We start from the raw sequence: 16,427 nt of genomic DNA on the forward strand, positions 1-16,427 counted from the left end.
GACCCGGTTTCCTTGAATGTACAGATATAAATAAAATGTTGTATTGAGTTGGAGTATTGAAAATACTAAATAATATACTAAATAATTATAGCTATGTATAGTATTATCAGCCTCACGTCCCGTTCCCGCCATTCCTGTAAACAATATTTTCTACCAGGGTTCCTTGAACTTGTTCATTGAACTTAAACCTACTCGGTGAAAATCTTCATTGCACTCAATGAATGTAACTTGTATTCAATCGTATAAAATCTTTTATAGTCAAATGTATAAAATCCTTCAATAGTTACTGTGATGTTTTCGTCAACACCCGAATGGTTTGGATAAATACACTTGACGCACTTTTCAGGATCGTAACTCTTGTCTGTTAACATTCTGATTTTCCATATATATTTTAAATGTTTGGTTACATTAAAAGTTTTTTTTTTCCCAAGTAAATCAATTTCTTTCAATCAATGATTACTTTAAATAGTATTTTTAACAGGTACCAAAAAATATGGGTGGGTTCCCTTTACCAGTACGGTCATAGGGGCACCATTTTCTGGGGTGTGTCTTGAGCAAGTAAAGCCTGGTAGCGCCCATCCCACTCCAGGCCAAGAAATGTTTCCACCCTGTCTCAATACATGTAATTAAATCACAGAGAATGTGACACCACTTTTTTTCAAGAATACATTTTATTACATTAAAGATTCTGTGTTCCCCCTAATTGTACAATGGAATGTTCCGATTCCCCTTCAGATTTCTACTTAACAAAGTCTCGATTTCGTCATTTCGACTCGCAACGCATCCACACAACCGTTACTAAATTGACATTTGGGGGAGTTCAACTGAAACCAAAAAAAACAGTACGTAATATCATTTTGAAGATTGATTAGTCACCCACCAAAATAAAGTCTAAATGATCGTGCATAATCCTCGTCGAACGCAAATGGCCCAATTTGGTTTTTAAATATTTTGTAGTATTTGGAGAATAATTTTGGCCAACCTTTAAGGTACATCTCACGATAATTCAATTCAATTGCCAGATAACTGTTTCCAATTGTTTGTAAAGGCCTAAAAGGTTTATATGTTATGCCATTGAGTAGGTTCTTTTCTTCTATGTCAAACTTCAACATCCTGTGGTGGAATATGACAAATAATAACAGCAAGTGACAAACATCTCCACATGAAACCAAAAAATACATTGCAAAAGGGGATTGCAGTTAGAGCATAATATCGAGCATCTGCTTTTGAGCCGAGGTCCAACCATATATCATCACCTGAATTGAGTGAGCTATCAGAAAGAAACAGAGAGTTATGTGGTTTACTACTGACAGATACAACGAGAATTATGTTGAAGGCAAGAAAATCTGAAGAAAAAAAGAAGACCCCCCCAATCTGCAATAGAGCCATTACAAGAAGAAGCACGGTTGTGAAGGGTGCACGTTAAGTTCTTGGGCCAATTCCAGGGAAGGCTGATAACCATTGCCTCGGGTTTTCAGAGAGTTTTCAGAGTGCTTTTTCCAAAGTAGAGACAGACTGAGTCTCATCACATAATACAGCGCTGCAGCTCTGCCCCTGCACCTGGAGTTCCGATGGAGTCCTGCTAACGTACTGTACACAATCTGTGTAATTATATAAAGGAAGGGCAGGCAAGGAATTGTCGATCGATCTCTGGGGCACAGATTTGGACTATTTTTCATTTTTTCGTGGGCTATTTTTCCATTTTTTTATTCAAATATTCTTACAGGATTTCATATTTGTCGACAACGAAGGAGGTCTCTGAAGAAAACCGAACGGCGGCGTCCCCATCGACGTGTGTCACTTTGACAACCTGATGCAGAGGGAGAAAGAAGAAGGTGGTCACGATCAACACAGTATTTCAGGCATGAAAATGGCACAGGGAGTTGTATGCTGTACGGGGTTTGGGGGTTTTAAAGGGTTATTGTTCTATCTTCGTTATTCATTATCCATTATCCGTTATCGGTCAGTTCATAATACGCTACAAAGATCTAACGAAATATGTAAGTCTGTCCACCCACACTGCGTTTCAGTGACCTGCAGGAAGCACCATACATACATACACTTCAAGGGTATTTATATAATGAGGGTATATTGTATAACGAGGGACTTTAACTCCACCCGGGGGAGTCAAAGACCACATTAAACCCCACCCCCACATTTGCATATTACCCTATTTTTATTACAGCATGTATTTTATGCAGCACTATTCAAATACTCTATATCAACACGTTATATTGGGTATTTATGTATTCAAGTAAGTCAAGTGAAGTCATGCTTATTTGTATAGCCCTTAAAACACAAAAGTCTCAAAGGGCTGCACGGATCAAAGACGATTGCAGACTATTATTACAGACTATTATGACACATTATATTTCTTTAATTTTATATTTGATTTTATTTTCAACACAAGGATATTGCTGGAAGTGTGAATTTCCCTACGGGGATGAATAAAGTATCTATCAATCTATCTATCTCACAAAACCAAGATAAGGGATTAGGTCGGGATATGTTTGTTATTTTGGTTCAGTTAAGCCTCTGGTCGGTTGCATGAAAGCAGGGTCAATTTAGCTTGGCTCAGTGTCTATGCTAATAGACACAGGACGACTTTTCTTCTCCATTCTCTAACGTTTGTTTCTGGTACCGTCAATTAAATTGGTGTGATAATGAGATGAAATCTAATGCACATCACACACAAATCTAGTACTTATGCCTGCGCGAATTGAACTTTTTTTTTAAATTCACACGCACAACCTCAAACGCACGTTTCACTCTGGGAAATCTCAGGTTACACCCCCCCTCCCCACCTCAAACCATTTTATTATTCAATACAATACTGTACACGTAGGTCAACCTTTTGACTAAAAAAACGGAGATTTTCTCTTAAAGGTGAGGAGTTTTCATGCCTGGTTTTATAGCTATTTTGGGTCAACTTGGATGATTTTGGGAGGCCAGCAACTGACTTAATGGTTTAAAGTTATTTCTTATGTGGAAAATTACATTGAGATACAAGAAATTCTAGATATGAGCTCGATCGTGGAAATAAATATGTATGTAGTGGGGCCACTCTATTAACTTTGTTGATCTTTTCAAATCAGGATTTGAATCCTCAAAGTTCATACCTGGATGTTGCAGTAGTTGTTTTTAGACACAAAGGACACGTTGATTGGGAAGAAGTCAGTGGGCAGCCCGTTGATGCTGAACTCAAGGTTGCCCGACTTGTTGTTGGCATCAATGACTGGTAGGCACCACTCCAAGACGTTTCGTCTGCTGTCGTGTTTGTATTCGCCGTCCAGATCTCCGATGACAGGAGCACCTACGCCAGACCTGCGCCCACCACATACTCTCATTACACCTATAGAATTCTTTTGACCTGCTGTTATTTTTAATGCCATTATTATTTAGAGTTTCGCATGCAGAATTCATACACCCTTTCCATGGCCAAATACAAGCACTTTTAAGACTTTTAAGATTTTCCAATTTCTCCAGTAAAATATCCTGTGTAAATCATGTATTGTGCAAAGCCACAAATATACCTGCGTTTTACACATGTGATTTTCAATTTTACGTGTCATTTATTATCAAGAAACATGATTTTAAGATAGCCGTATAATCGTTTTTGAGACAAATGTCTCCCCATTCAGTAGTTAGGTAAAAATGACAGTAATATGTAGCTTACATTTTCCCCCCTGGCCAACACTACCTTATTTTTTTCCATGGACCATAATATATGCCCATACCTGATAGGTCATTCTTGCACTAATGGACATTTCATAGTGCCCTGTTTAGGTGTAGCAGGCACCTGTCCTATTGGGCGCGACCAGGATGGGGCAAAGACGCTTCAATGAATGCCTTACAAACTAATGCCAGCAGCGGTTACTCACATCAAGTCATGTTTATTTGTAATAACAGAATGTCTGGTTGACAGCTTCCTTATATCAACATAATTTATAAGTTATCGAATGTAGAGCGCTTTTCTTGGGATCAAGAGGTTGCAGGTTCAATTCCCAGCTCCGCCGTGTTATATGTCGAAGTGTCCTTGGGCAAGACACTGAATCCTTAATGCCCCCGATAGCAGGTAGTTGCCTTCCGTGGCTGACGCTGTTATCGGTTTGTTCGTGTGTAAATGGGAAAAGTGTGAAGCACATTGTAGAGCGCTTTCGGAGGTCTTCATTGACTTGAAAAGCGCTATATAAATGCAAATGCAGAACAATGCAGAATAAATGTGTTTTATGCCGTGAAACATTTTTTGAGAACCACCAAAATTAAAATTCAGACGCAAGGGGATTAACGGTAAAAAGTTTTTCTATTCAGTCTCAGGGAGTTAGTAAAACTGGGTTGTCCTAGTTGCCTCACTTTTATAGTGGAGACTCTGTGAGAGTTCAGATCAAATAGTCAAAGCAATGAATAGCAAAATCATGTATCCGTTAATTGTCGTTGTAGTCAAAAACTTTATTAAAAAAATAATAATAATATTTAAAATAAAAAGCAAAAAAAAATCACTATCATATACGTGTTTTTTTAAATCATGGCAGGTTGAGAACTCAAGAGGGAAAAAATTAATGGGAATGCGACAGGCAACAGGAGAGGTTTCCGCATCGTTTTTGAGCAGACTTGTTAAAAAACATGGCAACAATTACAAGCATTTCTCAATCCGTGTAGACACAACATTAAAATTCAATCATTTGAGAGGATTTCAAGCACCCGTACAGACCCTGCAAATGTTACTTTTGCCGTTTTATCCGTTATTAACCCAATTGTGTTCATCACTACTACGAGAACATTCAAAATGTGAATATTTGCCGATTTTATTCGCAAAAACTCGCCCTATGTTGTCCCAGCCTGATGCTGAGATTATAACTCATGCGCGTCTCGATCACTCTAATGTACAACTCTCCAGTCTCCCGAAGTCTAGCATCAAGAGCCTGCAGCTGGTACAAAACTCTGCAACGAGGCTTTTAACAAAAGCTAAGAAAGTTGGACCTAATAACCTCAATTTTGGCTGACCTGCATTGTCTCCCTGTCAATTTAAGATGTTATTCTAATGGTATTATATAAAATTATGCATGGACGTGCCCCCTCATATCTTTCAGATTAAATTTCCTCCTTTGTTCCTGCTCGTAGCCTTCACTTGGAAAATGCTGGTCGACTAGTAATCCCAAGAACAATGAAGAAATACGCAGGTTGGAGAGCTTTCTCCATTCCTGTGGAATGCTCTGATATTTGACCTCAGTGGAACTGTTGCAAACTAGGCTTTAAACACACTTATATTCTATAACTTATAATTGACAATATCTGTGTATTGGTTGTTATTGCAACATCCATTGCAACCTGTTCATCCTGGAAGGGGGATTACCTCATGTGTGGTCCTTTCTCAAGCTTTCTTTACTTTCCTCATGTTGAGGTTTTTGAGTTTTCCCTTGCCCTCATGTAGGTTTTAGATCAGGGGATGGTGTAATAATAGTCTGTTTTTTTGCAATAATCTGTGGTCTGTGCAGCCCTTAGAAACTTCCTGCGATTAAGGTTAAACTTGACAACTTACGGCAATGGTATGGAAATGACCACATCGTTGAGTTCCAGGTTCTCGGCCTGCAGCTCGTATTCAATGATGACATCACAGCCGTCACTGCTCTCTGAAGGCCAGCAGGTTACTGAGGGATGAATGAGACGTTGGGACAAAGATCACTTGACTCGCATTGCACATAAACTTTTCAAGATTTACATGCGGCTTTCTTTTTTCTTTTTAGCTTTCATGTTGGTTTAAGATCAGGTAATGGTGTAATCGTTTTCCTGTGCAGTCCTTTGAGACATTTTTGTGATTGAGGGCTATATAAATAAATGTGACTTTACTTTTATAATACGAGCTATGGTATAACAAGCTAATGTTTACACCGTCTATGTGGGATCCAGGAATCCTACAGCTTATGGCAAGTTCAATTAAAGACTTTTAAAAATACCTTATGATATCAAATTTAAGACCAAGTCGACAAAAAAACAATTGAAACCAACAAAACACCACCATTTTTTCTTGCACACAACACATTAGTCTTGTACACATTGTCTGGCACAGCTTTTAGCCATGGAGAAAAACGTTCTTCGGATAGCCACTGCTCTTTAAATGTACACTTTCTCATTGTTCAAAGTAAACAGTTCTGTTTCTGCTATGTGTATTGTGTATTGTAAACCCAAGACACGTGTCTGCTCTGAAAGGCCCGACCAAAAGCACATCACCCTTTTGATAGTTCTGTTATTGTGGTTACGCGACATTGCCACCAAATTGGTGAATTATTCACAAAAGACAATTGATGAATGGAACTAAATCTTTTTACTCCAAACAAATATAAATCTGATTAATGTGTTGACTTTTTAATACTTTGTAAAACTGGACTCAAGATATTTCAATGCCAATTAAGGCCTATTTTTTACAATAATGAATTCAATGCCTTTTAAGACTTTAAGGATCCTCAAAAACCCTGGGATCCTTTTTAAAATGTTGATCATGTCCTGTGAAGTAATTAGAAACTATGATCAGGCAGCAACCAAACAAACGTGCCATCATGTGTACAAGACTTTTTTTGTTGTACATTTAGACTTACTTGTTAAAGGTATGAGTGACTCGTCTGTAGTTTGTAATCTCCATTTTAGCACGCCGACATCATTGTTGAGAGGAAAAGACTTCTCAGGGTTCTTTAGAGCAATCACTGAATCAGATGTAAACAACTTCTTGTCCACATTGGGATGCGTCTAAAGGGCAAATGAGATTTTGCTGTTGATTGTGGGTCAATTTATTTTGTAAATTGCGTTACATATTTCGTGTTAAGTGTAAGGATTAACAGTCAAATGCTTTAGTACTTAGTACTCCAAATGAAAAAAAAAATACTAAAATGGTACATCGTACTTTTTAAAATTTTTCTTCTGTTGCAACAAACATCACAAAATTTAAAATTCACCCTGAAAAAAAGGGGATGACAGATTAAAGCATTAGGCTAGTAGGAGAACCGTCCCATTTGGTAGACAGTCTGCATTAAGAATTACCAATTGATAGTTGATAACAATCACTGCATACATTTTTCTTGGGAAAAAAATGGTAACCCCCACGCTAACTGTGCTTATTATCCAAATGCTAGGCATTAATCATGACTAACATAGTTTACTAATGCTTAACTGCTGGCATACGTATTATAAAGTTTTACCAACTACTGTGATGAAAATTTTCAGGATAATTTACAAATAGTAAGCGAGTGAGATTTAAGTGAGTTTTAAGTGTATTCCTCCAATTAAATATTTTAGTATAAATTATCACCCCTTGTTTTCAAAACACCTACTTGCAGCTGTAATCCTTTGCTGTCGTCATTGAGGATAACAAGGCGGATGCGTCCGTTTTTGTCATCTGAGACTCTGAGAGTCACAATGCCGAGCACTTCCATGTTCTGCAGACCGCCACTACGACCGCAAGAGAGCGAAATCTTCTCCTCTACACGAAGATGTACGCTGTGGAGCGCACACAAATACAAAGATGAGATATGTAGCACAAGTGACATCAAAGTAAATGTAGAGGCCATCAACTTTGGACAGCATTCTGTGTTGGGGGTGGGGTAGTCACACCCACATGAACTGCCCTAAAACAAGTACCTCTCTACATTCACTGGAGGTGGTAGGGCTTTGGAAACATCTGATCCCCTCTTCCCTAATGATGGCATGATTGTTTCCCCCTCTGACTTCAGCTTGTCAACAAAGTTGTCCACCTCTTTTCCTTTAGCACCTAGTTTTAGTGCCTTACTTGGTCCACTTGGTCTGGAATAAGGGAGAAAGAGTTTGTCAAATAAGACCTTATGACCATTTGACCAACCAAAAAAATATGGAACCTAGCACCTTCAGGCTCATCATTTCTCATTTTGTGTACCTGACTGGAGCTGGTGTGATTTTGGGCTTCTCGGGTTCTACAATGGTTTCTGTGATAATTGATCCTGAGGAGATGCCGGTCATGCCGCCACTGCCAAAGCCACCAAAAGCTGGTCCCTTTTTGCCAGAACGCTCTGCATCCCTCCTAGCCTGCTGGAGCTCCTTGGCCTTTCTCCTCATCTCAGCCTTGGCTTCTCTTTCCTGTGTCTGTAAGATAATTAAATTTGAAAAATTGGGTTTTACACACCATTTGAATCATAAATCAAAAAGGACAAAAATTTGAAATATTTCTGTGAAATTTGAAATCAATGAAGAAAAGCCTTAACGGAATTGCCCTAGTTTAACGCAGGGATTATGTTTCAAAAACCTCCTGCAGTAAGTGAAAACTTTGAAAAATAATATGCATTTTCCTGTATTCTTGTTGCTTTTATGGGAGTGGAGAGATGTAAGCCTTCATTATGTAACTATGAACCATCTAATACAGTTTTCCTTCTAAAGAATTTCTACGACTACAAAATATAACTGTTGAAAAGTGCGATCAAACACTTTGCAATCTTTCTAACTCAACAGTTGAGGATAACTGTTCCAACTTTTAAATGGTTTCACTTATATTAAAAGTGGCAATGTCATCAAAAAGTACATTTCCTGTTGATGTTTAAGCCTATCGCCAAAAGATGATTTGTTGTTTTGGGAACAAATTCGAAGTTGACCATACAACTAGTCTCGTTCCATTTTCATTTTGAAATACGTAATAATGGAAATATGTAGATTCTCCAACCCATGCAGGTTTTAATGCATAACTACTACGTCTTTTTTTTCTTATTTCCAATTACAAAAAAGGGAAATTGTGGGCAATATTCATATTCTGAAAAACAAATGAATTAGGAACAGACAGCTGAAGACAGCGATAAAACATTTGACATGAAAAGGCCCGGACCGAACTTGATAAACGTACCTCTCTGACAGCACGGAAAACCTTCTCTTCATGAGAGTCCATCTCAGTGAAAGTGCGGATTTGCGCCAGGTTGACATTCTCTCTGTAGCCAAGAGCAACGATCTCATCAAATGCAAAGATTAAGTCAAAACAGTGCTCTGATATTTCACTCTCCTCCAGCACTCGGCAGTATTCAGGGATCTGGAAACACATGAAACAGACTTGATTAGACTTTTGCATTAAATTAAATATTTCTGCGCTGAGATAACTCCTTCACTGCCTATTTAAACAGAAAAAAATAGACATATATAGCTGTTGATTAAACTGAAGGCTATGTAGGGGTGGAAAAAAGTAAATACATTTGGGTCCTTGAATGTTTCCAATAAAGGACTTACTTCTGAAGTAAATATAAAAATGTGAGGCAGGTGAGTGAGTCACATGGTTTATCCTGGTGGTGGTTAAGAAAAATACTATTTCGTTTGTTCAATGTATAACGGTTCCACATCTCAGGTAAAACAGCTGATCTAAAAGTCCTACAAAAGATAATACCACAACTCAGTTCATTTTGGAGTCGCTGTCTAGAAAAAGAAAGGGAAAAAAACAGTGACGACCTCACAAACTATATTGTGAAAGTTCCAGAGTGGACAAAACATTAGACTACATGAAAATACCACAGGAGAGAAGGAACTAATTTTATTTTACAAAATAAATAGCAATGATCAGGTGAACACATCTCCACAGCAGTGTAATATTTAACAACATAAAGCTCACCACACGAGAAAAGAGTCTGAGTGTTTCAAGGTCCTCGAGGATGTTGCTGTTCTTGGTGGTGATCAGGACCATGTACAGCTTCTCCAGCGGCTGGTACACATAACGGACACTGTCCGTTTCCACAAAGGTATGCTGCTTCCCAGTGTTCATCAGTTTGGGGAAAGCAGCAAGAAGACCCTCGATTCGTGTCCGCGTCATTTCCACAAACTGACGCGAAACAATGGCCTTGCCAGACTTGGTGCACACCGCCGCTGCCAACAGCACCTGAAGATACACAGTTGACACAGAGTTTTAATGAACTGTACACAGGACACATCATTGTGCTAAAACAGTCACAATAAAAATAGATTGAAGACGTAAAATTGAATCATGGCCAAACACTGTGATCAAAATACCTGCTATCATATTCACTGATTTTGTTAGATACCAGCAACATAAGCGTAAGTTAACTGCATAAAAATTGTCCACAACAAGTTGCGCTAAATTTTCATATCTCCAAGGTTGAGTCTGTAATTTGGTTACAACATTTTTTTCCTGCAATATCTTGGTTGAAAACACCAGCATAACTTATATTTCAGAATCATCTCAACAACCAGGACAAGAACATTGGAGAATATTTTATCTATATTTTAGTTTACCTTAATATTTTATCTATATTTTAGTTTACCTTAATTTAGAAAAGCAAATTACGATTATAATACATTTTTAACCTGTAGCCTGTCTTGAGGCAATGCTTTTTAAGGGGGAAAGAGGCTTATTTAGCCAGGCCGCAAATGGAAGAAACAGAATAAATGGGCTATACAAAAAAAGACAGTAAAGTGATAAATAAACATGAAAATATTAACACATTAAAGAGTTACATAAAAACCAAACATTTTCGTTCTGTATAAATGCATTACCAATATATTGATGCATTTCTAAAAGCCCAAGACATACAAAAAATAAGAGTAAACATGGGCATTCAATTTTGTGCTAAAACAATCCTTATTAAACAAAGGTTTTTGAATGTTAATTTCATATGGAGCAACGGCAAGACCTTGAAAGAATAAGGACGTTCACCATTTTACTTTTGAAATTGTAATTATGTATGTCATGTTGTACTTCAATGTACTAGTCCTACAAAATATTTATGTCTTCAAACTTGACCTGTTTGGTAAACCTAACACATGTCGTCTGCATGGTATTGCAAGGTTTTTATAGAAAAGTTATTGTTAATTTGAGGAACTAAATGTTGGGCAGAACACTCTTTGCAAACACATATCATGAACACAGATATTTTACCGATCGTGAATGCTTCCTTTTTGGGAAAAAGATCAACAGCACCCTCATAATCTTTAATAAGCATTCCCTGAACTAGAAAGCCACAACAGTGAATTATTTTGGCAATTGTGCACAAGTTTCGTGAGTGTGTGATTATTATATATCCATAAATATTTTACTTACCAAAGACATTCCACCTACTAAAACTTGGGTTTAATTGTCAGGTTTTTGTTTTAAAGGAAATGCCAATTTTGTCAGCTTATTCAACTGTGTAAATATAAATAACAGGACAGTTGGCACGAAACCATACAGACACGGTAGTTCCATAAATCCACTAGGGCAAACTGGTTTCATTTTACCCTTTAACTCCTCAACAACGTCAACAACTAAGTTACATGTTACAGTAAAAACATTCGTCTGACTTATTCTACGTTCTGGATATTGCAACTCCTTATCCAAATATTTATTTTAACTGCAGGTGACTTTTGTTTTGTTTTTCAGTTAAGTACAATATTGTATAGTTCAGCAGAAGGTGGAAATTTATCAATAGGACCAATCAGAATCGTGTTAAAATCAGTAGTGAGGACGGCAGAGGAAATAAAGGTACTGGCCTCCCGTTCCTGCAAAGTATCTACATCGAACGAACGAGAAAACGGACACTAAAAATTATAGACAATCCCAGTCACCCTGCTCATCAGGTCGCCGTTTTCGCTCCATTGTGAGCAAGACTACACGTCTTAAAAGAGTTTTTACCCTTCCGCTATTCATATGTTCAACAGGAATTGATTAGGTTATTATGTATAGTATTATTATGCCAACGGCGTTCCTCCGACCAATTCTACTCTAGTGTTGTTATTTACATATTCTTTCTTTTTAAACTATTCTATATAATTACCTTGTATTATACACTACAATATTTTTTTACTCTATTATTTTTTTTCTTTTAAATCTATTATATTATCATTATTGAGAGTTGGCGTGTCAAATGATTTCTTGTACATATCATATATCATTTATACCGGCTGAATAAATAAATACAATACAATCACTCCTAAGAAAACAATACCATTTGGGAACCAATTCCACCATTCTAGCAATATACCTTCATGGGAAAAGAAAAGGTTTAAGTTTTCTTTTTTCAGTTGTAACCATTCATGTATGCAATTAAGAAGATAATGTAATTAGTTTCAATAGTTTTGACATATGTAGTGATTGTTTGAGTCAGACCTTGTGTAGGACACGTTTCCTTGAAATCTGTTATTTATACAGGACACCCCGGCAGTAGCTCAGGAGGTAGAGCACTCGTCTTGGGATCAAGGGATCCCAGTTCGAATCCTGGCTCGTCCGTGTTACATGTCGAAGTGTCCTTGGGTAAGACACTGAACCCCTAATACCCCCAATAAGCAGGTTAGCGCCTTACATGGCTGCAAGGCCGCTATTGGGAAATGTGGAGCACATTGTAAAGCGCTTTGGGAAGTCACTGACTTGAAAAGCGCTATATAAATGCAGATCATTTCATTTCATCACCCTGCACCATTGGATAGCCATATATTGTTATCATCAAAGTTGATATTGTCTGTAGTAAAATGTGATTTTTAAAAAAATTAGATTTGAATTATCTGAACAAAAAGATAGCTATCTTCTAAATAGCAAGAAACTTTAGATCTAGGCTTAAAACACACTTCTTATCTATATCTAATGAATGACCTATGTTTCCTGTTGATATATGTGTATTAATTGTTATTACAACATCCATTGCAGCCTGGTCATCCTGGAAGGGGGATTACTTTATGTGCAGTCCATTCTCAAGGTTTCTTCATTTTGCTCATGTTGAGGTTTTCCTTGCCCTCATGTAGGTTTTAGATCAGGGGGTGGCGTAATAATAGTCCGTGGTTTGAAATAATCTGTGGTCCGTGCACCCCTTTGAGACTCCTTGTGATTGAGAGCTATACAAATATACATGACTTGAGTTTAGCAAAGCTCCTGTAATAATGAGTAGCAAGCTAGTGCACGTCACCACTGCCTGTAACAACCGTATCGCCCATGCAACCCTAATATTCAGATTCAATAGCTACAATTACATTCATGTCATTATTAACTATTTTTCAAAGTTAGTTGTTTGTCACTAAATCATTTCGCCGATTCATTTCCTTTCGAAGACCAGACTGGATTTCGCATTAGCCAGCTAGCTACCTTCTTAGCCTGTGTTTTGTAGCACTAGGCCAAACAAAACGTCTTTAAATGTCGGGAAGTGAACATTTTCACTCACCATTTTTACTTCACTGGTATATGATGACAGGCGTCAGGTTCTTCCTTTGTGTTTAGGTTTAGAAACTCGGAATAAGCAAGGAAGACGATATCGTTGATTTAATGATGTGCTTGTTAGCTTGCCTGGTGTCAATATGGCAGCAGCACAGAGCCACGTCTCCACCGGAAGTACAGCGGTGGATCAACCCACACTGCAAACCTGTGACGTGGTGCGTTCAATGCCGCACGTGATTTTTCGACTTCAATCGCTAATATTTATTCTAAACACCGGCCTAAGCCTTCATGGGGCCCTAGGCAAAATTAGATTTCGGGCAAGTGTCGATAAAAATTGTTCAAACCTCATATTGTTAGAATATGATGTAATGAAATAATGAATGTGTTTTGTTTTTTTTTGGTTTGAACAATTTTATTGACACTATTAACAGCAAATAAACAATGTGAGGTTTGAACAATTTTTTTTCGACAATCTTAACAACAATTAAACACACAATTTCATTATATGGTTTTTAGCAAATAAACAATTAAGCATATTCACAATTTCGTGACGTTTTAACCATTTTTTCCGACATTTTTAACAGCAATTAAACACACAATTTCATTATATCATATCCCAACAATATGAGTTTTTATCGATACTTTTAACAGCAATTAAATACATTCACAATTTCATTATATCAGATTTTAACAATATGAGGTTTGAACAAATTTTATCGACACTTTTAACAGCAGGTAACCAAAGTGTAAAGGGCAATACTGTTGTGCAAGGGCATAGCTCTGTCTTCTCAAGTGGGATTCCATCCAACCCTCCCAAGCAGCATCCTCCAGTCCTCTGCCCGAGACGCTCAGATGGGTCTTCACCCTTCTAACTTCTACCTTTAATTGCTGTTAAAAGTGTCAATAAAATTGTTCAAAAAAAAAAAAAAAAAACAAACCCTAATACTTGTTAATGTGGGCAACTATTTGGAGTCGGGGGCTGCATGGGACATGTTATACTTATTTTGAAATCGGTTTCATCAAATTGGTTTTGAAATGACCACAATTAGAGCAAAATAGTATATTAGGTCTATTAAGCATTTCATTTGTTATTAGTTTTGAAGTATTACTGTAGTTTTTTTTGTTGTTGTTTTTTTTTTAGTATTTCTTAAGTCTGATTTTTTTAAGTCCCATAGTTTTTGTAGTGCTACTGGAGTTTTATTTTTTTACTATTTTTGTTGTACTTCAAAAGTAATGTTTTTGTAGTATTTCCATTGTAGTATTTTTCCAGTCGTACTTTTGTTGTATTTCGAAAGTAGATTTTGTTTTAACATCTGTAGTATTTTCATAGTATTTTTGTACCACGACAGTAGTTTTTTGATTATAGTACTTTTGTTCTATTATTATTATTTGTTTTTGTATTTTTGTACAATCTCTGTTGTATTTTGTAGTACTTCAATGTATGAATGTTTGTTGTGTATCTGCAGTATTTCTGTAGTATTTTTGTAGTACAGCGTTATTGTATTTTTATTTTTGTAGTGCTTTAGTGATATTTCTGTTGTAAACCTATTGTAGTAGTATTTTTGAGGTAATATTTCTCTAGTAGTTTTTTATATTATAGTATTATGTCTTGTTTTTTTAGTATTCCAGTAGAAGCAGAATTGATGTACTTCCAAAGCAATATTTTAGTAGTATTTTTGTACAATTTTTGTAAAATTTCCATAGTGGTATTTTTGTCATATTTCTTTAATATTTTTGTAATAGCACTGTAGATATCTTTTTGTAGTATTTTTGCAGTAAATAATTCTGTAGTCTTATTTTGTATTATAGTATTACTTTAGTAGTGTTTTTGTAGTAATTCCATACTCTTTTAATTTCAGAATGAAAGCGAAATAATATCTGCGGTCCCTGTTTAAAGCACTTCATTTGTTGTTTAGTTTTGAAGTATTGCTGTTCTTTTTGTTTTAGTATTTCTGAAGTCGCATTTTTATTGAAGTTCCGTAGTTTTTTGTGACTGTAGTTTTATTTTTGTTCTATTTTTGTGGTATTTCTGAATAAATTGTATGTAGTATTTCCATAGTAGTATTTATTTTGTATTTCTGTAGTACTTTTGCTGTATTTCAAAAGTAGATTGTTTCGTTGTATATCTGTAGTATTTTCGTAGTATTTTTGTATTATTACAGTATTTTATGATTATAGTGTTTTGTAGTATTGCTGTAGAATTTTTTTTTTATATATTTTTGTACTATCCCTGTTGTACTTTGCAATATTTCTATATAAAATGTTTGTTGTATATCTATAGTATTTCTGAGGTACAGTGTAGTACTTTTATGATATTTCCAGAGAAAAAGTTTTGTAGTATCGCTATAGGTGTAATTTGCAGAATTTCTGTTGTAAACCTCTTCTACTGTAGTAGTATTTTTGTAGCAATAATTATCTAGTAGTTTTTTTTTACATTATATTATTTGTATTTTTTAGTATTTCAGTGGAAGTATAATTGATGTATTTCCAAAACAGTATTTTAGTATTTTTGGAGTAAATAATTCTGTAGTAGTATTTTGTAATATAATATCACTGTAGTCGTATTTTTGTAGTAATTCTATACTATTTTTTTCAGAATGAAAGTAAAATAATATATACTGTCCCTGTTTTAAGCACTATATTTAAAATTCTGTTTTGTAGTTATTGTGTAGTATTTTTGTTGTACTTCAGTAGAATTACTTTTTAGTGGACAAAGTGACAATGTTGGTACCAAACAAATTAACCACTCTTGGGGGCCCCCTAGTGGTTTTGGGGCCCTAAGCATCCGCTTAGCTCGCCTATGCATTGGACACATTGACCTGTGTGCCCACCCTGACCCAAGGTCTAACTCAGTCCTAAACAACCAAAAAGAAAGGAGTATTGCTCAGTATCGAAAATACAACATACAAACGAACATTATATGCATCCATAACCATATATTTCCGTTGCATTTGTATATTATGGCCACTTAGACACATCATTTATTATTTCTTGTAATATTAAAATAGGTCACTGGAGACCATAGCTTGAGACTCCTATTACATATGACACAATTCTTCATACATGCTGCATGAAGTTATAGTCAAGTCAAATAATGTTTATTTGTATAGCCCTTAATCACAAGGAGTCTCAAAGGGCTATAATATTATTGCAAACTACAGATGATTATTACACCATTTCCTGATCTAAAACCTACACGAGGGCAAGGAAAAACTCAAAACCTCAACATGAGGAAAATGAAAAAACCTTGAGAAGGGACCGCACATGAGGTACTCCCCCTTCCAGGTTGACCAGGCTGCAA

The 16,427-nt window shown here is 36.3% G+C and overlaps 1 protein-coding gene across 1 annotated transcript; it reads right to left on the bottom strand.

The window, feature by feature from the left end:
• Positions 1 to 658: 658 nt before the first annotated feature.
• On the bottom strand, positions 659 to 13,307 carry arcn1b (archain 1b). The gene is made up of 10 exons (XM_088345853.1): positions 13,134 to 13,307; positions 9,605 to 9,868; positions 8,855 to 9,034; positions 7,901 to 8,106; positions 7,630 to 7,791; positions 7,323 to 7,488; positions 6,594 to 6,741; positions 5,540 to 5,648; positions 3,120 to 3,324; positions 659 to 1,810 (listed from the first exon to the last, which is right to left on the bottom strand). The coding sequence occupies exons 1-10, from the start codon at positions 13,134 to 13,136 to the stop codon at positions 1,721 to 1,723; spliced, it is 1,533 nt and encodes a 510-aa protein (XP_088201979.1). The 5' UTR covers positions 13,137 to 13,307; the 3' UTR covers positions 659 to 1,720.
• Between the last annotated feature and the right edge of the window lie 3,120 nt (positions 13,308 to 16,427).

This window comes from Urocampus carinirostris, chromosome 10, assembly GCF_059441175.1.
Source record: "Urocampus carinirostris isolate Australia breed hairy pipefish chromosome 10, RoL_Ucar_1.0, whole genome shotgun sequence".
NCBI lineage: Eukaryota > Metazoa > Chordata > Actinopteri > Syngnathiformes > Syngnathidae > Urocampus > Urocampus carinirostris.

Coding starts and splice junctions, on each gene's coding strand:
- arcn1b (XM_088345853.1), bottom strand. Junction 6,742..7,322: donor GCAAAGGATTACAGCTGCAA/GTAGGTGTTTTG, acceptor TTTGCCCTTTAG/ACGCATCCCAATGTGGACAA. Junction 1,811..3,119: donor ACAACTACTGCAACATCCAG/GTATGAACTTTG, acceptor CCTCTGCATCAG/GTTGTCAAAGTGACACACGT.